Below are 27,710 nucleotides of genomic sequence, written 5' to 3' on the forward strand. Positions count from 1 at the left end.
AGAAAAAAGGTTTTGAAAATTTAAACGGGGAAAGCTCACTCTGGATGGACGCGGCTTCAGCCGCAAGCCCGGGCCCGTTACCCCGGGGCTTTTACCGCAGTTTCAATGGCTGTGCAACAGGGTCTGAAACTGACCGACAGGGGCCATGCCCCGGGCTACGCGGCCGCCACCTCGGCTTAAACCAGGCTGCCGTCCGTCTCTGCCTTTCTTTCTGCTTTTGGTTTGCTTTTCCCAGGTCTGCTGCCGTCTTTCCGAGCAGGGTGCTTCCTCCCCTCGGTGCACCGGGCCCTCCGGTCCCTCCTCTTTGTCCACAGGATCTGGAGCTGTCCTTCCCGGGACCTGACCAACCAGGGCTACGGGTAAGGAAGCCTTTGCGTTAGCAGTGAAATAACAGCTAATTTCTAGAAGTTTTGCTGAAAAGTCATCCTTAAACACGATACAGAAGGAAAAAAAATCATGAGCCCCAGTGACAGGAGGGGATACACGCACCAAAGAGAATGTTTTAGGTTAAAAGAAAAAAATAACCGTGGATTCATAAAAGTTTTCAATTTACTCCGTCTGTACTGTATAGCAGCTTAAAGTTAACTGTTATTTTTAGACTTCGCTTTATCGATTCCTTTGATTTATGAAACCAAGACGTATTATAACATAACTTCATAAAAATAATATCAATTCAATTATCTTCTTTGACAATGTGAAAATACCCCAACCATACATATATATATATATATATATACACAATAACCAGAAAACTTGTCTTTTCTGAAATTTCATCTTTTTTACTGGTTCAAACACAGGGAGGGTCAATCACCTGGGAATGATATAAAAAGCTCCTCAAACCTTCTCAAGCAGCCACGGAAACCAAGACCTCTACAATGCCAACTCCGACCGTGCTGGCACCGGGTGCTGGCACAGAGGGTCCCAGGGCGTCTTCCGTCTGGCAGCAGGAACACTTACCCCACGAGGAGGGCGTGGGCGCAGGTTCGGCAGGAGACCGGCCTCCCCAGGGCTGCGACGCCGGACCGTCAGGAAATTCCACCTGCGCAGCGCCCTTCTCGGCCACGTCACGGTGAGTCAAGCGTGCGTCGGGGGCATGTAAGAGTTTACCTGGAATAAGTCTGAGGCAGAAGGGTTCTCGGGCTATCTTCCAATTCATAGATCTCAGGAGCAATTTCTAAATCTCTAAAAGAGAGACCAACCTTACCTTCCGCTCCGGAGCAAAAATTGTTATTTTGCAAAGAGATGAGACTCGGTGAAGATGGGGGAGGTAGTGCGCTAGGTGCGGGGTGCGAGACGCAAGGCCCAGGCCCCGGAGGGGTCCGCCTGCCCTCTGCACACTGTCCAGCGGGCACACGAGGCCCCGGGATCTCTGCGCTCCCCGCGCCGAGCGTGCGCGTTTGCGGCCGGCGGGAGCAGCCATGCCTGTGAAGATGCTCGCTCTTTGTGAACAACTGCTTTTCTGTCTCAGTAGGTGTGTTTTTTTAAAAAAAAACAGAACTTAATGACTATTTTTCCCTTTAAAATTCGAGGATGCACGTTAGCACTCCCCTCCTCCTACACTGGAAGCAGCGGGCAAGTAGAACGTGTGTGTGAATTTAAACTCCAACCAAGAGTGGAGACGGCCAGCGACCCTCCAAATTTCTCTTCCGAAGTAAACTCCTCTTTCATAGCAATTATTTTCCCAACTCTCAAAATAGAATGTCATTTAAAAAGCACTCTCTCTCCCAATGAACACAGCACACAACTGTCAAGACAAAGACTTGGAACCACTAAAAATATCAAGGACAGGATGCGGGTAATTACAAGGTCGAGTTTTGTGTATTGTTAGTAGTGAACTTAGAAATGTACAGTAAAATTGCACTAAGAACAGGACAAATTAGTGGACTTTTAAAATTACTGTTATTATTTTCAGTCTGATGACACGGAGGACTTTGCTGGGGAAACACAACGGTTCCTATAAACCAGCATTTATTTGGGGCGCGGAACTCATCAGGGGGGAGAAACCACCGGAACGCCGCCGGGACCAGGCAAACAGTCTTTACGCTCCAATGTCACTGCCACGGAACGGCCCACCCAGTGCAAAGCATTACTAACGACAGAGAAATGACAACGTAAGTCAATATACAACGATTAACCCACATTGACACATTCATTCTTTTCTCAATAGAATTCATTTTAAATTATACTAAAAGGTGAACACAGAGCTTCCGTCCTTGGCGCATCCATCGCTGATACGTTCTCTGAGGTCAGGCGGAGGATCCAGAACGACGCGTCGCACAGCGGCTTGCTGTCGAAACCCAGCAGGCTCGCCCCCCGGCGTCCGAGCATCTCCGGACGTGTGAAAGTGCTGCTTATTCACTTGGAGGCTTCTGAAAATCAGTACTTCCCTGAAACTTAAAAGCCAACGGCCTCTCCTTCAGAATCGCTGCGAACTTTTCCGAGGATCTCCCGCTGAGCGCCGGCAGGGCCGAGGGACTCCCACGTCCCCGGAGGGCGCGCTCCCTGTTCCCGGCGCACCGAGGGCTCCGGGCCAGGGTGGCACACGCGGCGAGGGCCCGAGCGCAGCCGTCTCGGAAACATCTCCAGCTGTCCCCCCGCCCCGGGACACCGGGAAGTCGCTTCCGAAATGCACAGGAGCAGCACGCGGCTGGTCTCCCATCCCCCAGGGGTATGGAGCAAAGGCCTATAAGACCAGCAGTGGCCGTCTATAGACAAAATACGGCAACACTGGGGCGATCTGTCGCCCCACACCGCAGACAGCAGATGCCACCTTGGCAAGTCGAAGATATGTTTGATATCAGAGGTACCCATCGAAGTGGTAAGTACAAGCGTCTCAAGTCCCGGGTTCATGTGTACCAAAATGAGTGCGTGGCAAAGAAACAACGTTGTCCTCCAGTGTGGGCAGATGGAAAGGCGGCGAGGCGCACCCAGGAGGGGAGGGGAGGCCAACCCCGCGCCTGAGCCTGGTCACGACTCCCCCTGGGCGCGTCCTGGCGGCCCGGGTCTCCGCAGCGGTGGAAGACCCCGGAGATGCGGGAATCCACCCTCCGACCCTCATCCTTCTCCCGAAGGCTCCGTGTCAAGGGCTGGGAACAGCCGCGTGGACTTCCTCGAGGCCCCGTCTTCCCCGGGACCCCCCTGCCCCGTCGGGGCTGTCAGAGGCCGTTGCTGTTCCTGTGACAGAGGGGCGGCTTGGCGAGCTCCAGGACGCCCGCCCGGGACTTGTTGAGGAACTTGGGGGCGCGTCGCAGCAGCCGCTGGGCCTCCGTGAAGGTCTCCGTCAGCTCCTTCTTCCACTGCACAAACTCCGGGTCACTCTAAACGGAAACACACGGAGAAGATGTGACCGCTGCGCCCGCGGGCGGCGCCGACAGGCCTGGACGCCGCTGGCAGTGACCGTGTCCTTGGACCCCCACCCCAGGGAATGCTCTCCCTGTTCTTCTGGCCCCTGGCGGGAGGACTAGCTGGTGGGTCCGGCACAACCTTCCCCGGGTCCCCTTGCAGAGCAAGGAAAGTCACGCCAGCCCTGCAGGCGACCCTCACACCCCCCACTGGGGACCGCGGCCTTCAGACTGTTAACAGATTACCTCTGATTTCTGATCTTTAAAGCAGCTCAAGTCTGCAACACACCAAGGAGGGGTTCTGACAAGTTGAACACACCCTCACATGTCTACCCATTAACTCTCTAAATAAGCTCCTCTCTTCTCTCTCTCACACATGCACACACGTCAGTGCCCCATTGAAAAATATTCAGGACCTAAATTTGGGCTACAACAGAGCTTTGGGGGCAGAGACACGGCATTTCCCTTTGAGGGGTCACTCCGCTGTCTCACGTTTATTTAAATATACCAACCCCGAGCTCAAACGTGCCCGAAAGAGCTGGGAAATCGTGTAGCAGATACAATGCTAGGCCCCGAGGAGACGCGGGACGGGTTTCCCGATAGACAGGGCAACCAAATTTCTTCACGGGCTTCCCCCTCACCGGGGCTGATAGCTGCTTCTCGGGAAAGAAAATGAATTTGCTGAAAACCCTGGACCTTAGGGCTTCCTTTCTACGCTTGTAAGTGGCCGAGCACGGGGCGAGAAAATGCTCTCTAACCGAGCAGCCAGCTCTTCTGAAGACAGACAGACAGACAGACAGCATTGTTCTAAATTGCACCTACGGGGGGAAAAAAAACCATAAAGACTCACCTCACACTGCAAGACAAACTGCTTCCCTCCTTTTATCCTCAACAAAATGCATTTTTTGTCCTTGATCTGAGTTTCCTCCACAGACAGAATCTGTTCCATCGTCAGCAAATTTTGCTAGTCACAGAAATAAGAACGATCGATTACTTCCCAGCGTCGGTGACTCCTTGAGTTAAATTCATACGTAACACCCCGAGAACGGCCGGCTCAGACATAAGTAAACAGAAAGAAAGCTGCCGTGTTTCTTTCTTTGCTGCTGTTCTAGAGGCGGCGTCAAAGCAGCACGTACAAAAGCGCCGACTAACAGCATCTCAAAAGAAATCTGCAAGGGGGGGGGGGGGGTCTCTACGGCCAAACAGCGAGCTGCTCCCTCCCCGCGGCACTGATCTTCGAGCGACTGTGAGTCGCGTTCCTTTCTCGCACCGCGAGCTCATCCTAACTCTGTCAGGACGGCAGCGAGGGAACGCGGCCGGGCTACGCGTGATCTACAGGAGCCGAAGGCGTGCGGCTGGGTCCTCCCGCCGCAGCTCAGCGAACGCCCCGCAGCGCAAGCTGGTCGGCCGAGGCCGTCCTGATAGTATCTCAGGGACGACGTTATAAATGCCGGCGACATCCCTCAAGGGCTGTCGCGCTGGGCCCATAGCATTATTGCTCGGGGAGAAGGCTAGAGTGTCGCGAGTACCTTACCATTTTATGTTTTTTGGGGTAAATACTCCAGGAATCCTAAACGAGAAACAACACCATCGTGAATGCTCATTCGCACCTACGCATGAATCCACCCCGTGCACGTCACGTAGCTTCTCAAATGGAACATTACACGTGGGCTCTTTTGATTGCATCTGACGTTAAACAAAGGAAGATTTTTTTTTTTTTTCTTTAGTTTTCAAATATCCTGAGAAGTGGGACAGGTTCCTTTCAATGTGCACAACGGGGCCTAGCGTACTGTACCCAGGGCCACTTATTATCTGGAATTACATATAACAATAAAAATAATAATAATAAATTATATATGAATTGCAACTCAGGAGCTGCGTGCACACTTCTCTATATATTACAATATACGCTATGTAATATTACACACGATATTATATGCCAGCACCTGAGCTATACTTCAGGACCCCCCACAAAGGGTCTTAGTAATTATAACTCAGAACCTAGGTGCGTTCGTTTTTAGAAAATGCCTTCCATGGCGTTAGCAATAGCGAAAAGATCTTGTGTGTTTATAAAGAATGGGCTAGCAGGTAATAGCAATCACCCATAATTAAACAGCAACTCCACCAACGGGTTTATAAAACACACTCCGAAGTCAAGTACACAAGGCCTGGGCTTCCTTCTTCCCACACTGCCGACCCCTGGAGAGCGGACGGCCAGTTTTCCAATACATCCAACAGCGCGATCATGCTTTTCACATCCGGAACCAATGACCTGCTCCCCTGGCCCCCGGGGACTAGCCATTCCCTCCCCAAGAACACAGACTTATCTCCTACGGTGACAAGCTCTGGTCTCCTCGCACAGCGGGCGCTGACTAAATGCTGCCTGGCTTGCTAAAACAGACAGTGTGGATGGAAATTTTCTTTTTTTATCTTGTTCACAAACATCGGCTCTCGCAGAGGACCTCAGAGGGCGGATATACCTTCCCGTCCGTTGTATGAAATCCACTTACAAGTTTGCAACAAGGTGGAGACAACGGGGTGCATGGTTTGGGGACTCCGTCTCGGTGCCGAGCGGACCCAGTCGGAATCACCCCTCAGGACCGCCTAGCTGTGTCGTGGGCGCCAGGCCTTCCCTCCCTGAGCCCCGGTTCCCTCTTCATAAAATACGAGATGGGCCCCCAAAGGTTGCTACCTATTAAATGAGTCTCTTTTTTAACAGCATCTCGTTGAAGAGAAATATGCAAAAAAAAAAACCTGCAGTAGCGGCGATGATTTCTATTTCTCCCATTTTACAGGTGAGGAAACTGAGGCCCGGAGGGTCAGCGTAACGCGCTCCGAGTCCCGGAGTCTCCGTGTGACTCCAGAGGCCTAGGTTTCTTCCCCTTTTTGGATCCGCCCAACTGTCCTCCAGCTTTCTTCAGACCTCACCGAATGGCACAGCACGTTCTATTTCCCTGTTATTACGAAATCCTTCCTTGACTCGGAAGCCCCCGAACGCTACAGCTGGAACATTAAAATCACATGCACGCAGGTTAAACCCGACGCACAGGGCTTCGGGGGCTCCTTCAGGAGACACGGCCGGCAACGCGACGTGACCGCGGCGTTCGACCTAAGGACAGCGAGCGCTCGGGAGCGAGCGTCAGACTTACGCGGGAGTCCCCCTCTCCTCTCCACTCCAGTCTGTTCGGGAAGAGGTAAAAATACCGGCGCTGCCACTGTGTGAGGAACGGGTTTCCCAGCTTCAGCATGTACCCATGCATTATGCAGTCTTTCCCCATGGCGTAATCTGAGGACGGGAGATGGCTGTGCGTTAGGCGGGGTCTGAGACAGGGCGTCCGCGTCAGTCTCGGGACAGAAAGAATCACACGCTTCCTGCAAGACTCACGTTTCTAGCCACACGCAACACTCCGGAAAAACCATCATTTCCTCCTGAAAGTGTTTAAACTGAATTTGCTGGTGAATAAAATGATGCGGGTTTCGAGTGCAGAATTCTGTACCCCCGTCGCCTGTATTTACCACCCGAAGTCAGGTCTCCTCCCGTCGCCGTACGCTGGACGCCCTTCACTACCTCCCCCGGCCCCTCGCCCTGGGAAGCACCCCACTGCCGTCTGGGTCTGCGCGTTTTTACGTATTTGTCTCGTTGGTTCGCCTGTGGTAAAAATCATTACTTGGGCCTGTAAACGCAGGGGATCTGGGGACTGAAAGAACAGAGGTGTCTTCGGCCCCTCTCCCCACGCTGACGTTAAATAGCTGCCTCTCGCTTTCCCGGTAAGGCCGTGACGGCTCTTTACTGCTCCGGGAGGGCAGAGGTTTGCCCTGAAGCGGCTCTCCCGTGACACGTGACGGGGATGGAAGAGCAGAGCGGGACGCCCGGGGAGACGGCGGCTGCCTTACCTTCTTCGTGGCCCAGCTGCTTGTGCTTCGCTCTCTTCCTGGCCTCGATTTTATCCGTGTCCGCGTTCACGGTTTCATAAATGGTTTCCACGACTTCCTGCTGCCAGCGCTCGGAGATCACCAGCGGGAAGTTCTTGTAGAGCTCTTGGTCGCAATCGAGAAGCTGGTGATTGTGAGAAACCGAGGTGTTTATGGCTCGCCGTACTTACGGACTCGGCAGTGTCCCGACCGCACGCAGGGACGCAACACTGGGATGGCATATAACCGTTTAGAACAGTTCAGTAACTGTGACAAATCTCTACCAGTGACAACCAGGGCCCACAGATGGCTGTGGCTGGTGGGCACTTTGCTCTCGCTCCGGGTCAGCTGGCCTCACCCCAAATTTCCCTACCTACCTTCAGTACACTTTTGCTGATGAAAGCTCCCATAGGTAGCATTTTCTTTGGAGTATTAAAAGATTTTTTTGACGACAAAATTAAATTTCAATTGTGCCGAGGGTATTTTATTTCTATTGAAAACAGACTCCTATAGTTTTAGAAACAACGGAAAGGGAGGAGGCAGGAGAGTTTTCTAACCACCTTCACTTCCTCTGAAAAGCGACAAAAGCGAAAGGCAGGCGGGGGCTGAAGTCACCACTCATTCCCCGAACCTTCCGGCGAATCCACGCTTAACGGTATCATCGGCTGAATGAGCGTAAAGCTCAAGACGCCGGGGGAGCTCAGGCGGCCCGGCCTCTGCGGGCCCCCGCGGTAAAGGTCACGCTTCACGACGTGTTTCTTTTATGTGCGTCTTTCCCAAGCTCTTAGCAAGCTTCTCGTCCTTCCAAAGGGAGGCTGGCTACGCTCGGAAAACGAGTGAAGGTGGTTTTAGGTGGCATTGCACTGGGCAGTCTTTTACCTACACCTGGCAGAGGTGGGTGTGTGCGTGTGTGTGTGTGTGTGTGTGTGTGTGTGTGTGCATGTGCGTGCGTGTGTGTTAACAGTGCTGCCACCTTCTGGGGGGGAAGAGGCCTGGTAGGAAACCCCGGGCGGCTACATGAGAAGGGTATAAATGTGCGCGGATGAGAGGAGCCCGGGAGCAGCTGGGAGGGAGGCGGGACCCTGGGGGAAGCGGTGGAAGTGGGGCAGACGAGAGCCTGACATGCAGTGAGACGCCCCGACTCTGCACCCCGAAGAGGGTGACTTCCTCTCGTGACTCACCATCTGTAATCGTACCTTGTCTGCCGGCGAAATAGCAAACCTGAACAAAGGCTTAAAAAATGCAGAGGGTTCTATTTTTTTAAAAACCAGTGATGATTTCACTTTTGATCGACAAATGCGACGTGATTCATGCTGTTTGCTCCTTTCCTCCTGACACGCAGGGATCTGAATACTCGGGAGAACTACCTCTGATTCTAACGCAGCGCGACTGGCTCTGGGGCAGGAGGAGGACGTTTGCTCCCACGCGGTTGTTTTCCCTGCTTCCTACGCATGTGAGTTTTATGTCAATCCCAAATATACCCAAATCAGTAAAAAAAAAAAAAAAAAAAAAAAAATCTGACCACTTTTGCAGCTTTTCAAATATAAACTTATCAGCCCCCGAGAAAGCTTTCAGAGTCGCTAACTCATTTGGGTGGCTGACACCCACGGTCCTCAGCTGTGTAGATGTCCGTTTGTCAGTGACATCCCACAGGCGGGTCAACACGGAAACAACCGCAAGGCGTAATTTCTAACTAACCCCCTCCCCCCCACACACACGCCCCCTCCCAAAACCCTGAGGGCCAACATCGTGTGTGCACCTTGATGCCCTTGGTGTCCTCTTCATCGAAGGAGCCGATGTCAAAGGCGTCGGCGGCGTTCACTTCTCCCCGGGGAGGAATCAAGGGTGGCGGGTACTGGAAGACCCAAAGAAGGGAGGTTCAGTTACCCGGCGACCTTACGGCCCCGTCCCAGCCCGCCCTTCCACACGGAGAACACAGCGCAAGTCATCAGTGCCCCAAAGAAGGCCCTTGGATTTCAAGCAGATTTAAGGCCAAACGAAAGCCTCGTGTCTCAAGTCTTAAATAATTTTCAAACACAGCGAAGGCTCACGATGGCACATGCGCCCAGCTCAGCCTTAAGGAAGCACATTTTCTCAGGGGGTCGGGGGCCGCGTTCCACTGGCGAGGCCCTTCAAGCAAACGGGGCCGACGGAGCGCTCCACGCCCACAAGGTCCCCAGGCCGACGCTGGCTGAAGCGGGGCTCGAACCCTAATTCTAATCAGGCAGGATAACAGGTCACTTATTCCTCCACAGTTTGAGTTCATAAAACGAGTCCAAAGCTGACAATCAACATTAAAAGAAACAACAACACTTCAACTTGGCGTGTTTTCCTATATTGTCGCAAATAGAAAAATAGCTTAAAAAAATAAGGAATGGGCATTGTTGCTGACATGCAATCGTGAGAATTCTTAAATGGTGTGGTTCTGGGCTAGAGAGTGTATGTAAGCTTACGACAGACGTTTCCTGTACATTTTTACTTCAGGAAAACATAAAGATACAGACATCTATTGAGATCAGAAACCAGGGGGATGAGCTAAAGCTAAAAAAAAAAAAAAAAAGCCTTCTTTACATGGACATTTGAATTAGCTAGATAACAGCTCCAGTTCACCGTTTACTAATGTATACAGAAGGCGTTTTCAAAACGTTTAAACCGGGGAACGAAGGGGCGGCCGCGAGCAGCCCCCGAGGGGGTCACCATCCAGCCGCACGGAGCGAAAAGGAAGCCGGGGGGGCAGGGACCCCGGGGACAGAGCCAGGAAGCGGGTGGGGGGCGGGGGGCGCACGCTGGCGCCCGGGAGGCTCCCACAGGCAGTACCTTCTGCAAGTAGACGTGCTGCCAGTCGATGCCCCTGAAGAAGCCGTGCTCCTTCACTTCCCGCGCGCTGCAGGGGAGAGAGTCACGACAGCCGTGAGCGTGCGTGTGGAAATCCAAGAACTATTTTGCAAACACTGTCTCCTATTAGGGACACAGAGGGACAACCGTTTCCAGTTCCTTAAGCAAGCACGTCAGAGACGCTCCTCTCGAAGCAGCACAGGAAAGCGCCGCGGTGTTTGGAAATCCTGCGTGCCGGGCTAGGAGCGCGGCCCCACGTGATCGCTTATTTGGAGCATTTACTCCGGTTGGGGGGAATCAAGGAGTTTTCACAGGTTATATATATATATATATATATATATTTTTTTTTCCCCCTGTAATCATGAGAACAAATTTAAATAAGAATTAAGTCAGGGATCTGCGCATCAGAGAGATTTACAAGCCGTGACGGCTAAAACGACAGGATACGAAGCACCGAACATTTACCTGGAAACAAATTATAAACCTAATAAAATCGTGCGTGCCACTCCCCTTTCTGAACTAAGGAAACCAGTTTTCCTGAGGATCATTATTAAAGCTCGACTCGTACAGAACAGAAAAAGCCGTGCCCCTCGGGGAAAGTCTGCGTCATGGACATGCGTGCTCCCGGTGTCCCGCACTGATGGCTCTTCCCCAGCCCTGGCCCGGGGTGCTCCTCCTGCTCAGGGCTGGCCCCCCCTCCTCCACAATCACTCTCTGGGCGACGTCACCCTTCCCGGCCTCTAAGTGCCCTGTACTTGCAGATAATCCCCACATCCGGGTCCCAGTGCTGACCTTCGTCCTGAGCTGCGGGAGGCCGCATGTGCAGGTGCCTACCCGCGTCTCCACGTAGATGAGGTAAAGGTCGGAGCAGGACTCTGGATTTTCCCCTCCACATCTCAGCATCTTAGGCCAACAAGCCAGGATAACCCCCCATTCCTCTCTTCCCTCCTCTCCACAGCCGGCCCTCAGCAAGGCCCGGGCCTGACCGCTTCTTCCAGCCTCCGATCCCCGATGTCACGCTCAGTAGGGGTGTGGTGTCTCTGACCCCGGAGAGGATGCCGGCGCTCCTGAGAACACCGGGGCGCCGCCAGGCCACTGCCAGCCCACACAGGCACTGCTCCAGCTGCCTCCTGCCTCCCCCCTCCAGTCCTGCCACTGCGGTCACCGCCCCACTACGTATAGCACCGGAATCGCCTTTCAAATGATGTCACCTCTCTCCTGCTCGAAACTCTCCAAAACCTTCCCATGGCATTTACAACAGGATCCTGCACCTCACTGGCCTGACACAGGGCCTGGAACCTGGCCCAGGCCCCCCACCGCTGCGGGGAGTTGCGGGGGCAAGTAGGGGGCGTGTATAAGATGGCAATTAGTCAGTCATACATTCGAGAAAATAGGTGAGAACCTGATCAGAACATTAAAATTTACAAATACAACCATTACTAAATCAGTACTAATCATTACTGAAACTTCACCAAATGAAACGATGAAATACCAGAATTCATTTCCACCACCCACGCGATCGACTTCTAAAGTTAAAAACTTGGCGACTCCGACCTGGCCGGTGCGGCTCAGTTGGTGGGGTGTCATCCTGTGCACTGAAAGGCCGTCAGGTCGATTCCCAGTCAGCGCACATGTCCGGTTTGCAGGGTCGATCCCCGGCAGGAGGCAGCCCGTCGATGTTTCTCTCTCTCTCCCCCTCTCCCTTCCTCTCTCTCTAAAAATCAATTTAAAAATCTTAAAAAAAAAAAAAAAAAAAGTTGGCGACTCCTTCAGGTTGTTAATTACGGAACACATGGGACAACACACATACTTCCCATGGGATTTTCTCCCCCCGCTGGAATCAAAGTGGAAGATTTTTAAATACTAGGAATGACGTTGGACTTATTGGAAATGACTGTTTTCCCCTGCGGGTGACGATCCTGACTGGCAGAAACAGCAGCCTACCCGCCTCCGCGACAGCCGAGCCGCTTGCTAACTTCGCGCTGGAGCAAACCCTCCAGGAGGGACTTCAGCTCCGGGGAGAAGGTGTCTGGAAGCTCCACGTTCTGGGGGTAAACGAGACACAGTTTCAGTTTCAAAAGTGCATTCACGGAAATGGCGCTTTCCCACCCGGCCAGATTTAAAGACCGTTCCTTGGGTAAGGACAGTGTTAAAAATTACAGATTCATCACAGACTAATATTTTTTTCATCTAAAGAAACATAAAGCAGTTACTAATCATTTTCCAGGTCAATCCGCAGGCGAGAAAAAAAGAACCAGAAGGTCTCCTCACTTCTCTGCATCTCAGTCATTTCCCCTTTTTATTTCATTTCTTTCGTTCTGTTCTTGATTTTCTATATCTCTCTCCCATTGTCAGCAAATCTTGATTTCTGCCTTACCATCTATTCCCATTATTTCTTCTATTCTGAGATTCTTCTAGGGCTTGCATTTTCACGTATTTATTTTTGAGACAGCAAAATTTCACACTGGTTGTAATGGGAACATGAAATTGAATAAAAATAGAGTTTTTATCTCCTTACCACGGTCAGTGTCATCCGGTCTATTTCATGCTTATCTTTGGTTTTATGTTGTCTGAAAGGGCTGTGACTGCAGAAATAAAGGACATTCTGTTATAATACGGCACCAGCCAACTTAGCACCTATCACTGACTAATATTGGGGGAAAGCGCTGTGTTCTGTCACCATTCATTCAAAATCGTAGGAATACAAAAAGCCATCAAATCAACATCTATCATTTCCAGAGGAAAACTGGTGATCAGATACGCCGGGTCCAGAAAGAGCAAGGCTTACGCTTCTTTGAACCGCCGGACCCTCCCGTCCATGAAGTCGCAGCGCTAACATACACCTCAGCTAATAGACCGCCCCTGTTTTAAAACAGCATTAAAAACTTATTAGCCAACAGGTAAGTCATGAAAATGAAAGTCATCTCTACACAACAGTTGTCCCATTAGTGTTCGAGATAATAATTTTCATACATTTTTTTTTTTTTTTAAGAAAAAGGGTTATTAGTCCCTTAAACCACCCAAGGAACTGTCGTCAAACCAAAACATGACCCAGATGAACCTGCGCTTCCCCCGGAGAAACCAGGAGCTGTGAGCAATACATTCCTTTGAGGATAACAGGGCTACGCTCGGGGTCCGAGGCTGACTACTCACTTTTGAGACTTCTAGAGAGCCCGGACTTCACAGCCAGGCGGCCTGGGCTCACGCTGTGACCTGGCTGTGAGCCGGCCGCATAAACCTTCCGCATCACTTTCTTCCTCTCTAAACTGGCACAAGGTCACCACGTCACAGAGACCCCCAAAAGGGGACGACCGAAATAATGTCAAAGCCAGGGGTCAGGGCAATGGTAGGTATCTAATATAGAAACCACTTGGGAAATTTGTAAAGTCTTACTTTATAAATTTGGGTGTCTGCTTGATAAAACAAATTATTCGTACTCTTGACCATATTTATAAAACTCTGGAGAAGCCGGCTTCTGAAAGGCCGTCTTGGCGTTTAGAAAGCCTAGTTAAACATGCAAATTAGAAAACCATGGCCTTATTTACTTATTTGAAAACTAAAGACGGGGCAACGTATATGATTAAATTTCCTTATAGTAAGACACGCCTATAAAATTAACTAATCCTATAGATGTATGCATAAGGCATTTGTAACATAACCTGAGGTGAGATCAAATATTTTCAGGTTAACTCTATAAAAGGGATTAGAATGTTGAACACACAAATCAATGGGATTTAGGGGCCGAAAAACCCCTAAAATTCCGCTTATCTTTGCACCGCCGCTTACCGGGACTGATCAGCCGTCCTGCTCAATTAGTTCAGTTATGCCCTGAATCAGCTCTTGACAAGTTCATTGCACTTCGGAGCATTTATCATCTTAAATGTTTTCATTTTCACTTTGTACAAGAGAGGGCACTCTCACGCTTTTCCTTCCTTGTCATGCAATGAAATACAAAGTAATTTCCATCTCTTGAAAGCACTAATTCGGAGGGGGAAAAAAAAAACCTAAACAAGTAGAATTGGTATGAAGCAAACACACGCTCATCTTCGAAACCGATTCTGATTGGAAATATTATTTTTACCCTAACCGTTTCCCGGGACAAAAATGTAAAATGACTGCCTTTGGAAAGCAAACAGGCCATAACAGCAAACAATACTGATTTGTTATTTATCAGAAACTATAATGTTAAAAAACACCAGCATCGTTCTTCTGGGCAAAACACGGAGAGGTGCTAACGCGTGCGTGGCTCAAACGTCTATCGTTAGATCTTACTAAAACCCTGGTCTTTCTGCTGACACGGCGGTGCCCAGAGTTCCTGAACTTGCGAAAGGGATTTTGTGACGACCTAGACGCTTCTGCGAGACCCCCCCCCCACGGGCCCCCGAGCACAGTGCCAGAGAGCCCACCCTGCCCTTGACCCTGGGCCTGCCGCGCCTCCCGCCGGAAGGAAAGGCCGCGCCTGGACACTTGCAGGGAAGGGCCGCTGTGTCCTCACAGAGACGCTCTGTGCTAAATTTAAAAAGTCTTTCACGAGACCAGAGGGAGGCTTGCAAGGGAGCTGGAGTCAGAGCTGGCCGGTGCCAAAAACATTCCCAGCGCATGGGCCCTATCGCCACAAATCCCACGTTACAGATACAGCTCCTCCCGGCCGGGAGCGCACTGCGGCCTCGTGGCCTGTGCTGCGGGGCCGCGTGGACGGCCGGGTCTTGCAAGCGGTCAGCCCGACGCGCATCTGTTTCCAATGTATCCCTGATTATTCTTTGTGAACGAAACCGGAGACTCGGTGTCTATTTTGCAGAATGTTAAAGAAAACCTCCGAGAGCAGTGATCTCTCTCCCTTCGCAGCGAGGCGCCCGGTGCTCACGGATCCTGTGTGATCGCGGCTGCTCCCCGATGCGGCCGCGGGCCTGTCAACAGCTTCCAGGGGGAGCCGAGCTCTCCCAGCGGCACACGCAACACTCCGGCCGCACCGGGGCGGGTCCCGGGAGCACAGCTCACATGGGCGGTGGGACAGCTGCAAAGTCTCGCCGACCGAGTTGGCGAATCATTCAAATTATGATAAACGATGGGAACACACACACACGCTATTCAAAGTGAAACAGTGAGTTCAAAACAATACCTTTATCGTGACAAGTCATTAAAAACTCTCACATCAAAACTTAATTTTAGAATACCGGAAAGACTGCGTGCCGTACGCATTTTGAACCTGAGCCTATAGCTGCCAAAATATTTATAAGCATTCCTTTCTTCTCTACGTGGAACAAACTCAACAACCTCGGGCGGAGCTCAGCTCTCCCCGGACCCCCCACCTGGGCTCTCCCCCTGCGTCTGACACCTTTGGGGATGAACAGTCAGTGGTGACAAGCGTAAGATCAGGTGACTGTGACGTCGATTCTCTTCCCTAAGCGACATCCGAAACCCAGGCTGCGGATCAGGGCGGCAACTCCACGTAGCCGCCGCGTGGACACAGCTTCAGGCACGGATGCTCTTAGTATCTGACAAAGCATCTCAAGGGGACGCGGCGACCAGCACCCGGACGCGTGGCCCTGGAACGGCTCCGTCCACCGCCGTGCGTCCGGGGTGCAAACACGTGCTCGGCCTGGATGACTCTCTCACGCCCAGGTTCCTTTCCCTCCTGCCCTGAGGTACTTTTCCAGGGTCAGGCCAACACTAGGATTCTGGGGTGTGTTGCAGCCGAGGCAGGGGGCACACCGGTCGGTGCGGGAAGGAGTCCGTCACGGAAAACAGAAGCGCACAAGACCCTTGGGGACCCGGGTTCAACCTGACCGGAGATGTGGGGAGAGGGAAAGGGCTGCTCCGGAGCAGCGTCTCACCCTCAGTGCTGCTGACCCTTGGGGCTGGTGATCTCTGTGGGGGCAGCATCCCTGGCCTCTGCCCGCGAGGTGCCAGAAGTAGCCCCTCCCCAAGTTGTGACAACCACGAATGTCTTCAGGAGTTGCCAAGCACCCCCCGGGGGGTTAGTGGCTGGCAGGGCCTCCGGTTCATCCCCGAGGACTGACCCTGCGGCTGCCCTGTGCGAGCGCCGGGACGCAGAGGGGCCCGCGGCTCCCAGAGCCAGGGCCCCGGGGCTCGCCCCCCGCACCCTCCTGCTCTGTTTATTTCAGTTTCTCAGCTCCCTCGTGCTCAGGTCCCTTTCTCTCCGGTGCATGAAAGCTGCACAGGATGCTCTATACCAAAATCACCGTAACCACAATATCCTTAGGGGTTCGCCTCCTTTCTGGTCCCAGCAGGGGGTCCCTTGCCTGGGTTCTGACCCCCGCCTCCTGCCCCCATCCTGCCAGCGCTCCTGCTGCCGCCAGACCCTCTTCTGAATGACAACCCGACCACCCCACCATGTCCCTGCTTTGCTTCAACGCCTGCAGTGTCTGGGCCTCAGGAACAAAGCCCCGACTCCACAGCACGAATTCCAGGCTCGCCGCAGGCCCGACCCAGCCCTCTCGGGCTTCTCTCTCAGCACAGCCTCCCCTCCTGACAAAGAGTGGACCGGTCACCCACAGGTCACTGACGGGAGAGACAACCTGCTCCATGCGGTCCCCTCCCACCCAAGTCTCCCTACGGCCACCGTCTTTGCAAGAGCCTAGAACCGGCAATCCCACCTCGGTGCAGCTCCCAGCACGTGGCTCCCAGCACGAGTCAGCACGGCCCGTCCGGCCCACCGTCCTGCAAGTTCCCCCAGAAACTTCCTTCCTCCCTCCCCTCCTCTCTTTCCCCTCCTTCCTCTCCCCACTGCATCAGGCACAGTGCTGCATATGGTAGGTACTCGATAAAGGCTTATAAGACTTATTTAAATCAATTAAGTAACAAAATATTTCCCCGCTCTTTGGTTTTAGTGCCACATCCTTTCCTGTCCAATGGCTGTGGAACGACAGAATGGCATCAGGCCATAAATCCCAGTGAGGAAGACCCACCGAGTCCGATCCACTGTTCACTGGAAGGTTCTTTCCAGTTCGGCTCAATAGGTGGTCAACCGGGAGTGTGACGGTGACAGGGAGGGGGCTATCCGGGAGGCGGGACACGGCCTCACTGGACAGCTCGTGCTTGAAAGGGCATCCTTGTGTCAACCTGACATCCTTTCCCAGCCTTACTATGCCTTCCCTCCGGAGCTACGCAGCATGACTCAGTAAGGGGGGCTCCCCGAAATACTATGCCCAGCTCCTTCGACCTTCCCGCATGAGCCAGAACTTCTAGCTGGCTCTCCCTCTTCTCACCCATCCCATCCCATCCCATCCCATCCCATCCCATCCCATCCCATCCCATCGCATCCCATCCCATCCCATCCTCGTGGCCAACCCCTGGATGTATCCTGTCGGCCAAGACTCTCCATAGGAGCCACACTGAAGATGATGTTTCAACCGAGCCTGGTCAAGGACTTCACAAAGGCACGACCACCCTCCAATTCAGCACCCCAAATCTGAATTACGGCCAAATAAGACTGACTTCACACTGTCAGCCACAAACGGGAACGCTAGATCACATAGAGTTATTAAACAAAACCCTCGGGTCTTCTAAAAATAAAGTACTGTTATGCCAGATCGTCCCCAACATATACGTATGGATGTTACGCTAAACGGAGTAACAATATTAAACAAAATAAATAAGAGCACAAAGCCTTAAAGGCAAGGCTCCCGCAGGCTTCCCTGCACCATTGCACTGTAGCTTTTGAATGTCAAGTTAATGTGGTCAACAGCTGAGCTGCTTTGCAGTTTTTTTATCAGCTTGAGCTTCTTGTGAGTATCGTTTCTGTATCTCTAACCCCACCTCCAACGGAGGCCCAAGCAAAGGGCCCGGCGAGCCTGCCGCGCTCACCGGCCTGCGTGACTCCCCGGGGCTGGAAGGATGTCTCGTGTGGAAGCGGCTTTCTCTGGTCAGCCTTGCAGAAGCTCTCTAATTAGGTCAGCTAGTCTGATGACATGAATTAAGGCCATCCAGGCTCCACAAATACAATAATTCAATCCAGGACCCGCAAGACCTGACTCTCTGAGCAATAATACAATTTTCGTTCCCAAGCGAACCGGGTGAGCGGAGCACTGGATTATTGGAGTCCTGGGGAAGCTGCGAGGGAGCCCGGAGCTGAGCTGGGGCTCAGACGTGGAACCCAGCCTCCTTCCAGAATGTGCCAAAGACCACAAGAGGATGCGCCGGTGCTCAGGGAGGCTTCCCGACAGAAGAGTGAGAAGTTCAGCCAGTACCACCCTCGCGTGTTCATCAGAGAAAGATCAGAGGGAAAATCTTGACCGGGAATTTTTTTTCTTTAATTTATCTTCATTGTTTTAATGCAAAGCACTTTTTGTCTCTTTGTGAATGAAGAAAAATCAGAACTATATTCTGAAAACTTAAGGTCTCTATTCAAGTTGGCTAAAAGTTCTTAACATCAATGGAAATGTTAACAACCGTTAAATGTTCGACATGAGAACATGTTTCGAGAGTTGCTTCCATTGCAACATCTTTCCACTCTATTTCACCATTTTGGGGAGTTTAGGACTAAGGGTCAAGTATAACACAAATTAATTAAAAACACAAAATTACACAATTTCATTTTGGCATTTTCAAAAAAAAATTATTTTCAGCATGATTTTAACACTTGAACATGGCTTCGTCTCGGGCCTTGGTCCACTTTTATAACCCTCAGAATGCCCTAAGCTCCCAAGACAATCATGAGTAATTCATTTCTAGTGGGAGAAAAAAAAATCATCCTTTCTTCAATTACCCGCATTTTAAAATAACACTTATTCTCAAATGGGACATATTGACAGAAATATTTCTAAGCGGTCTTATTTTATTATTTGTTAATTTTTAAAAAATTTTTTCAAAGCAGTCCTACTTTAGATTTAAGTATGTTGTAATCCCTACACGGTATAGAACAAGAACACCAAACCGTACGCTTGTGTCTATAACCTTATGAGAACAAAGCTCTCGCTTTCATAGGGCAGAGAGAGAGCGGGCGAGCCACGGTCATCGTTTAGATTGGCCCGCGGCTTACAGGTCACTGTGTGATCCGAAATAACAGGAGGGCCTGATGAAGTCTCAGTGGCCTTGACCTCGACCCCAGCGCCTGCCTGGTGACGGCACCTGGAAGGACGCGCCTCACTCACCCTCGCAGGAGCTTGAACAGCATGCAGCCCAGGGAGAACCAGTCGGCACTGCTATCGTACGCAGTCCCCTTCTGCAGCACCTCCGGGGCCATGTACCCATGGGTGCCCCTGGGAAGAAAGGGCACACGTGTTACCAGGACATGTCCACCTTGCGCGATATTCACAGCTTATCAAGAGGTCCCGGCATCGTTCATTACGCGGCACCAACTATACACAAGGGACCGGGGCCGATGGAGCTTCCGCACAAACATGATTTACCCAACACTCAACGGGGAAGCGACCTTTTCTGTCCTAATCAGTACAGGGATTGGTACAAATAAATTACCATACGCAGTCAAATGCGAAGACCAGTCCATGGTCTAGGAGGCGCAATCTGAATCTGGCTAGTCCCTTCCCCGTGGCAGCTACGAAGAGCTAGAGGTCCCCTGCCGATCGGGAGCAGCTGTGAGGAGCCCTGTGGGGCCGGGGGAAGCAGGGGAGAGGAGGGGGGCCGTGAACAGGCGACCACACCGTAGTGCCGTGGACCTCGAAGGGGTGGGGACGCCCACTCCTGTGGGCCTGCGCTTGCACCTGCTGAGGTGGGGCTGCCTCCTGCCACCTGCACAGAATCGGACTGTAATTCTGGCCCCACGATGTGCCAGATATGTGACCTTGTTCAAGTCACTTAATTTTCCTGAACCTCAGTTTCCATACCATAAAAAGTAGATCACGGCATCCACGAGCTCCAGGGTTCCGGTGAAGCTAACCCCCTATTCACAGCAGCCAGCCGTGCGTGCCTGGGACGGAAGGTGCTCAACTAACGGCACCAGGGGTGGTGTGGCTGCAGGCTCCCCACCCCACACACCGGTCCCCTCCAGGACAGGCCCCTGGGCCGCCAGTTCCAGGTCAGGGATCCCCCATCTCGGTCACCGCTGCGGCCAGCACCTAGCGCGCAGCCCGTGGTAAATAAATACGTGTCGCGTTAATTCGATGACTTAACCCTCGCGACTGTCATGTGAACATCACTGCTCGCGCCTCTTTACAAAGGCGGGAGTGAGGCTGGTGCAATTGGGAACATTCGAACCCAGATCTGCTGGCTCGGAGCCTCTGTTCTCAGCCACGGGAGGCCTCCTTTACTAAAAACACAGCATCTCCTTGCGTGTTCAGAAGTTTTAAGCGGCAGCCTCGCCGTCGTTATTTAAACATGGAAACCAGCCCTCCCAATCCGACCCCTTCGCAAACGCTGCTCTAACACACCACAGCCCGCCTCTCTGGGCTGCCGCGTGGATCTCAGCAAAAGTGGGGAAGGCCCGACGAGGGAATCAACCACCCGCATCTGAAGGTTAATTCCGTCGGAAGAGTAACTCTTAGGAGTTGCGACTTCAGGGAAGGGAAGAAACGAGCACCCCAAATGGCTGGGGCATGAAAAATTCCAGGGACTCTCAAAACTGTCTGCCGAGCTCCCCGGGCGGAGCTCGCACACCCCCGGGTGCTGGCCCTGATCACTGTGAAGTGCTGTCCCCAACGCTAACGCTTTATCGCCGTATCCCAGATTCTGCAGAGAGAGAGAGCAGCACGTTCACTGTCAGCGGGTGATGCCAGCTTCAGGCTATCCTGGCCTAAGGCAGAGAGTGCTGCGACTCAGGGCCCCGAACCGAGGGGTCTGAGGTCTGTCTCCTGAAGGGTGCGTGAAACCAGCCTCCTGGGAGTTTCTTCGTGATCACTCCACACGGAGATGAGTGTTAGCTCAAGGGGTACGATAAAACGTAATTTTAAGAGAATGATACGCTTAAAAAGAAAAAAAATAAAGCAAAGGTCGTCTGCTTTTCCACAAACTACACACCTGTCCACGCTTCCCACCCAGGTAAACTGATGACAAAGAAACAGGAATGGAAACCCGCACGGGTTCCATTCTGCGTCCGCAGGGCCCTGGGACATCCCTGCTGTCACGTCAGCAGTCCCTGGTTCAGAGAAGTCCTCGGGCCGGCGTCACCACGCACCGATCAAGCACGGTCGCCGCCCAGTGCAGCTCAGGGTCCGAGGAGGGGGTCAGGTGCAGCGGAGGGTCCCCTCCATGGCCATTTAGAGGACTGATAAAATGCTCAAATCTATCAGGACCCAAGTTAAAAAGCTTGAACTGCAAGTAGATGGGATGTTTTTTAATTTAAAAAATATTCCTAATTTGTCTACAGGGAAAAAAAAAAACAGCTACTTTGAAAAAGAAGGAATTAGGAGGTGGCGAGAAACCCAACCTCTGGCCTTCCCGGGAGAATTCTATTCAGCTGCCTCCGCAGCTCCAGTTCTCCTATCACAGCTTCCAGGGATTTATTATTACCTCTGCTTTATAGAAGGAGATACCGAGGGTCCAAGAGGTAAAGGGACTGACATAGGGTGACACAGCCAGCATGGATCCAGGTCTGCCGCGGAGGCCCCTCTTTCCCACAGACCACCCCGTCCCTGCGCAGTTACACTGGGGACACTCAGGAGACAGTGGAAGCACACGGCTCTTACTTCCACTCCCACATCACGGGACGTGGGCTCTTCCCCGACTTGACGTTACCATATATTGAAAATCGCTGCTGGCAGGAAAAAATTGGGTGGGGGGCTCACACAACCAGGTCGGGGACCGAGGGAAGAAGTGGGTCGCTGTAGAGAAATGACAGCGAAGAGAGTCAAAGCACTACTCACACGCTCGCGTGCGGCTTCTTTTTGGAGAAATCACAGGCAAGGCCGAGGTCTGATATCCTGACATGTCCGTACTCATCCAAGAGGATGTTTGCGGGCTAGAGAGAAACAGGAGATGGTCTTGGAGAGTTCCCCAGGCGCCAGAGGCTCTGAGAACTTCTGAAACCACAGGCACCGGGCATCTCCCTATTTTATCACAGTTTCTTCCTAAACGCGCAAATTCTGGCTTTATATGGCCACAGCCACGGAGGGTGTGACGCTGGGGATGACATGTGTCGTGTCAACTTCAGCAGAGACGTGGTCCTGAGGGGAGCGAAGGATTCTGCTGCTCAGAAAAGGAAACACTGGGCACCAGGTACGAGGGCAGCCCAGCCCCCGGGAGTTAAAAAGCTTGTTCTTTTCACAGGGAGCCTCTGCACACAGGCAGGAGTCCGCCGGCTTCGTGGCCTCTGTGAGCCGTAACAAAGGAGACCACGAGGCACGGGGCAGAGAGGCACCTTGCGAGGAGGAACCGGCGCTGACCTGGGAAATCGAAATATCCCAGAGTGCCCACCAGTCCCAGCTGATGTCATCTCTGTTGACTGGTGCACGACCTACCAAACGACCACAGCCCTGAGGAGATGGAGCCACTGAGATTAGATCTGGTCAGCCGCGGAGGCATGGAAAACGAAGCTCCTCTCCCTAGCACACACTGAATTACAGTCATCTTAATGGTTTTCTGCTGGATATCAACTCACGATTGTTTTGCTTGGAATAAAAATAACGGCACGCTATTATAAAACTGGAGCATGAATAATCATGAGCGACTAGAATTGAGTTGGGATAGAAATTAAATAACACCGCTGCCTACGAAACAGCTCGGAAAACAAAACCGCAGCGTGGAGACGATTAGAAACCGGCTACAGATTCAAATTAAAATGTATTACAGTAGGACTTTATGGGTCCTCAGCACGTATTTTATTCCTCTGCAAAAGTCACATGAGGAAATAAAATGTCATCTGCCAACCGGTATCTAATTATTTCTAATTCGATGAAAATACATTTTTCCTTCCCGATGCTCGTGTGGAAACGAAAACAACGATTCCTTCACTTTGAAAGAAAGCTTTAAAAGTCACAAAGTATTTTGTGACAATGAAAAGAACATGCTCGCCCTGGACAGTGTGGCTCATGCCCCAAAAGGTCGCCTGTTCGACTGATGCCCGGTCGGGGCACTCGGCCGGGTTGCGGGCTCGGTCCCCAGAAGGGCGCATGCAGGAGGCGGCTGATGGATGTTTCTCTCACGTTGACGTCTCTCTCTCTCTCCCCCTCTCCTCTCCACTCTCTCTAAAAAAATCAAAACATTTTCTTTTTAATGCTCAAAAATAAAATATTCTAGATTCTTAAAAGATAACCATAAAAAGCGACGCTAACCATGTTTGCCCCTGCCCTAGACGGTGGCTCGGTTGGATGGACACCGTCCAGCGCAGGAAAAGGTGGGCGGAGGGCCCGATGCCCAGTGAACAGGGAGCCCGCGGCCCAGCCTACCTTCAGGTCTCTGTACACGACGAACCGATTGTGCATGTGCTCCAGCCCCAGGATGATCTCGGTGGCGTAGAAACGCATCTCCTTCTCAGAAAACACCCCGTGCTGTGACAGGTGATAGTGCAAATCGCCCCCTGGGGTCGGACAGACAGAATTTCATTTAAAAACCGCCATCATCCCAAAAGAGTTCGGACGCAGTAGGAACATTCCTCTTTGTCTATATGCCTGCCTTTGATTTCTGCAGTTTGACAAAACACTTCAAAAATTAGAGGGAAAACGTGAACACGGAGAAGACGTAAGTGTGGCGACGGCTGGGACGATACAGAACAAAGTCCCCAGATGGCAGCACAGCTCCCGGGCACACCCCGGGGTGGGTTAGCTATTCTGCCCTGACTACTGGAATCCTACCTAAAAACTCGATCGACCAGTACGTAGTGATCCAGTAGCAGGCTTAGCAACTGGCTCTCTGGACAATAAATCCATAAACTGGTCATACCGACAGATTTCATGAAGCAAACACAGTAACATTTTTTAAATTTAGTTTCCAATTACAGCTGACATACAACATTATATCAGTTCCAGGTATACAACACAGTGGTTCGACATTTATATAACTTACAAAGGGATCACCCCGACAAACCCAGCACCCATCTGACACCACACGTAGTTATTACAATATTATTAATTATACTCCCCAGGCTGTACTTTACATCCCCGGACTATTTTTATAACTCGCAATTTGTGCTTCTTGATCCTTTCACCTTTCCACCCATCCCTCCAACTCCCATCTGGCGACCAGAGTTTCTGTTTGTTCGGTTTGGTTTTTTAGATTCACCATCTAAGTGAAATCACATGGCACTTGCCTTTCTCTTCCCGCCTCAAGTTAGCATAATACCCTGTGGGCCCATCGACACTGCCACGAACGGTAAGATCTCACTCTTTTTCATGGCTGAGTAATATTCCACTGTATGTATGTACCATATCTTTTTTATCTGTTCGTCTATCGATGGACGCTTAGGTTGCTTCCATATCTTAACTATTCTAAATAAATACAGTAAAGTTTTAACTGGTTAAATCCAGGTTGGGGTACTTGGGTGTCCCCAGAAAAGGTCTTTCACCTTTGCTACACGTTTAAAATTTTTCATAATAAAATGTTGCAAAAAAAGCAAACAATCATGTGGCCTAAAGTTACAGAGTCAGAAAATGCCACCAACAGGGTAAGACAATGTTTTTATAAACTGAAAGGAAAAAGCTTCTATTGATCTATAAAAATTACTACTGTGTGTTGAAGTGCACTGCCCTGGCTCTGACCAGTATCTTCTCCTTTGCACACACGTATTCCGTACAACCAGTACCGGATCAAGATGTGAGAGAGCTCCAGCGTCCTAAAAGGCTCCCACACGCCCTTCCCAGTTGGCACCGCAGATCCCCAGCCCCAGGCCAGGCAAAGGGAGCTCCATCTGCCTCTCTAGCCATTGCCTGGTTCTGCCTGTCCTGACAGTCACATAGATAGAATTGCACAGCATACACGCTGCTGGGTCTGGCTCCTTTGGTTCATTATTACGTCTGTGAAATTCCTTCATGTTGTTGGACAGATCCAGTCTTAAATCAAACACTCAAAACATCATAAAACTTCACATAAACTTCAAAAAACGTACTTCACTTGTTGAACTGAATGCCTTTTTATTTCGGCCCGTTACTAAAAATATTTTCAATCTATACCATGTCACTTTCTGGTATTAAAACTTATTTTTCTAGCTAAAATTTGTTCAGCATTCTAAGGGTCATCGCTCATTCGTAGTTTAAAAGATCGATGTACTGCTGGTCTGGGCTAAAAGTACAGAAAATTGAACTAAAATCCTTCAGAGTTGGTTTTTAAATACATTTAACCTATATTCTTATGAGACGGTTCATTCCTCACAGCTGAGGGTCGGGAAAGAAGCTAATTAAAGATCCAGGCCAGCTGCGTTCCAGACAATCACGTTTCACTGGAAGTATCTGATGAAAAATCTGGTCTAGAAAACGCAGCTTCCTGGGGAAAGACTGGGAGGGCCAGAGGGAAACCGCGGTCAACATTTTTAAATGAATTGTAACTAAGAATTGAAAAGTAAAAGGCTTCCTTCATCTTGAGGGGCAAACTAAAGATCTGAAAGGCCCGAACCGCCGTCTGCCTAGATCCCTGCTCGCTAAGACTTGGCGTCGTGGCCAAGTCCCTCCGCGTGTTCGGGCGTCGCAGGCTTCGCTTACCATTCATCAGGTCCAAGATGAAGCAGAGTTTATCTGGCGTGTGGAAGGCGTAGGTCATGCAGACAATGAAAGGACAATCCTAAAGTGCAAAAAAAAAAACCAACACAGAAATGTGTCAGAAAAGCAAAAGCTTCCCCGAAAAGCACACCTGCTACCGAACGTCACCTACAGATCTCTGCATCCACGCCACTGGCCCTCGCGCTGAGCGCAGACACCGGCGCGGTAACTTGGACAGTCACAGGAAACGGGACCTGGTTAGGGGACAAACTGCACAGAGGCACGGCGTTACCGAACGGAGCAGATGAACTAACTCCAGGGTCCCCTCGCACTCAGACTCAATCGTCACTCTTCCATCTACATATTCCTCAAAAGGCTTGGATTCTGCAGGAGAGTATTGCTGCCTTGCTAGCCTTCTTGTTGGTCTACATTTCGGTGCTGGTAGGTCAACTATCCATTTCCATCTCCGATTCTGAAGCTGGCACAACTACAGCACAGGGGGAAAAATGTTATCTCTATTATTGCCTCGAAACGCTGAGAATGAAAGGGAAATTCAATTCGCTCTGAAAGTGAAAAAATAAACCTGGGGCGAGGACTGGATAACTCAGTTGTAACGGTGTCAATTTTCCCCAAATTAATCTAAAAATTCCACGCGATCTTAATTAAGAACGGAAATTGACAAGCTGATTCTAAAATGTATACGGTAACGCAGACAGCCAAGAAAAGTTTATATACTTTTAAAGAAAACTCGCAGTGCCAGAGATCAAGACTGATAAGGCAACGGTAATTCAGACAGTGTGGTATTAACCCACGGACAGGCAACAGGCCAGTGGAACAGAGGAGAGGATCCTGACATAGATGCACAACATAAACGGGCGACTGATTTGTGATAAAGTGACGCAACGGAGGAGAGGGAAAGGTGACCCGTCCAGTCAATGGTGCTGCGGCCGCCGGATTTCTGTCAATGGAATGGGACCATCACCCCTACCTCACGCCACGCGGAAGTCCACTCTAAGCAGATACAGATCTAAAGGTAAAATAATAAAGCTTCCAGAAGAAAACAAAAGACAGTACCTTCGTGAACTTAGGGCGAGGAAAGATTTCTTCAACACGACACAAAAAGCACTAGCAATAAAACACCGATAAACTGGACCAAAATCAAAGAACGAACTTCGGTTCTTCCGAAAACACCGTTAAGAGAGTGAAAAGGGAAGTCACAGGACGGGAGAAAATATTTGTAATCCTTAAACGCAATAAGGATTCTTATTTAGAATATATAAAGAACTCTTGTATATCAACATAGAAAAAAGCAATCAACACAAAAGAAAAGTGGGCAGGAATAATAATAATAGCAATATTAATGATGAAACGGGCACTTCACGGAAGAGGCTACCCACTGGCCTGCACGCCTGGGAACAGATGCTGAACCTCAGTTGTCCCCGAGGAAACACAAATTAAAATCGCAACATGCCATCCCCTGAACTCCCAAGAATTGGCTAAAATGAAAAAGGCCGACAATACCAAGTGTTGGAGGGGTTGGAGTAAGTGAAGCCTCCATGTGTGGCTGCAAGGAGTTTACAACGGTGGGACCACTCGCATAAGCTGTGGGATGGCATCTGCTAAAGCTGGGCACCACCTGCAAACCCCATGACCCAGCATTCCCACCCCGGGAATCTGCACTCGGTGCACCCAGAGCACTGCACGAATACGTTCCTCACAACACTAGTCAAAACAGCCCTACCCAGCAAATAACCCCACGTGTCTCCCACATGAGAACGGACCCCTACCCTGTGGTCTATTGATGCAATGGAATACCAGAGAAAAGGGCCAGTGAGTTTTTTCTGCAAAGGGCTAGACAGTAAATACTTTAGGCTTTGCAGGCCCCACAGAGCCTCTTTCGTACAGTCTCTGCTTATTTTCTTTAAAAAACATCCTTTAAAAAACATCAAAACCATTCTTAGTACGTGAGCTATACAAAAAAAGGCCGCGAGCCAGATCTGGCCCAGAGGCTATACATAGCGTGCTGACCCCTGTGTTTAGCTACGGAATGCACTATGGCCAGGCGCAGTGACACAGATGA

At 51.0% G+C, this 27,710-nt stretch overlaps 1 protein-coding gene across 5 annotated transcripts in view; it reads right to left on the minus strand.

The window, feature by feature from the left end:
- Positions 1 to 1,882: 1,882 nt before the first annotated feature.
- GRK3 (G protein-coupled receptor kinase 3) overlaps positions 1,883 to 27,710 on the minus strand; it is a 78,547-nt gene continuing 52,719 nt past the window's right edge. For 3 of the 5 annotated variants that reach the window (XM_081123209.1, XM_081123211.1, XM_081123212.1), the window contains 12 exons: positions 25,634 to 25,712; positions 23,390 to 23,520; positions 21,869 to 21,963; positions 19,202 to 19,309; positions 12,607 to 12,673; positions 12,033 to 12,133; positions 10,071 to 10,137; positions 9,013 to 9,108; positions 7,236 to 7,398; positions 6,491 to 6,627; positions 4,192 to 4,305; positions 1,883 to 3,317 (listed from right to left, as the gene is read on the minus strand). In XM_081123209.1, the coding sequence (XP_080979335.1) occupies positions 3,156 to 3,317; positions 4,192 to 4,305; positions 6,491 to 6,627; positions 7,236 to 7,398; positions 9,013 to 9,108; positions 10,071 to 10,137; positions 12,033 to 12,133; positions 12,607 to 12,673; positions 19,202 to 19,309; positions 21,869 to 21,963; positions 23,390 to 23,520; positions 25,634 to 25,712 (1,320 nt within the window). In that variant the 3' untranslated portion in view covers positions 1,883 to 3,155. Of the gene's footprint in view, positions 3,318 to 4,191; positions 4,306 to 4,875; positions 4,912 to 6,490; positions 6,628 to 7,235; positions 7,399 to 9,012; positions 9,109 to 10,070; positions 10,138 to 12,032; positions 12,134 to 12,606; positions 12,674 to 19,201; positions 19,310 to 21,868; positions 21,964 to 23,389; positions 23,521 to 25,633; positions 25,713 to 27,710 lie in introns of all 5 variants that reach the window. The other 2 variants (XM_081123213.1, XM_081123210.1) reach the window with 1 other exon arrangement.

The sequence above is a fragment of the Miniopterus schreibersii genome (assembly GCF_964146895.1).
Source record: "Miniopterus schreibersii genome assembly, chromosome: 20".
Classification (NCBI taxonomy): Eukaryota; Metazoa; Chordata; class Mammalia; order Chiroptera; family Miniopteridae; genus Miniopterus; species Miniopterus schreibersii.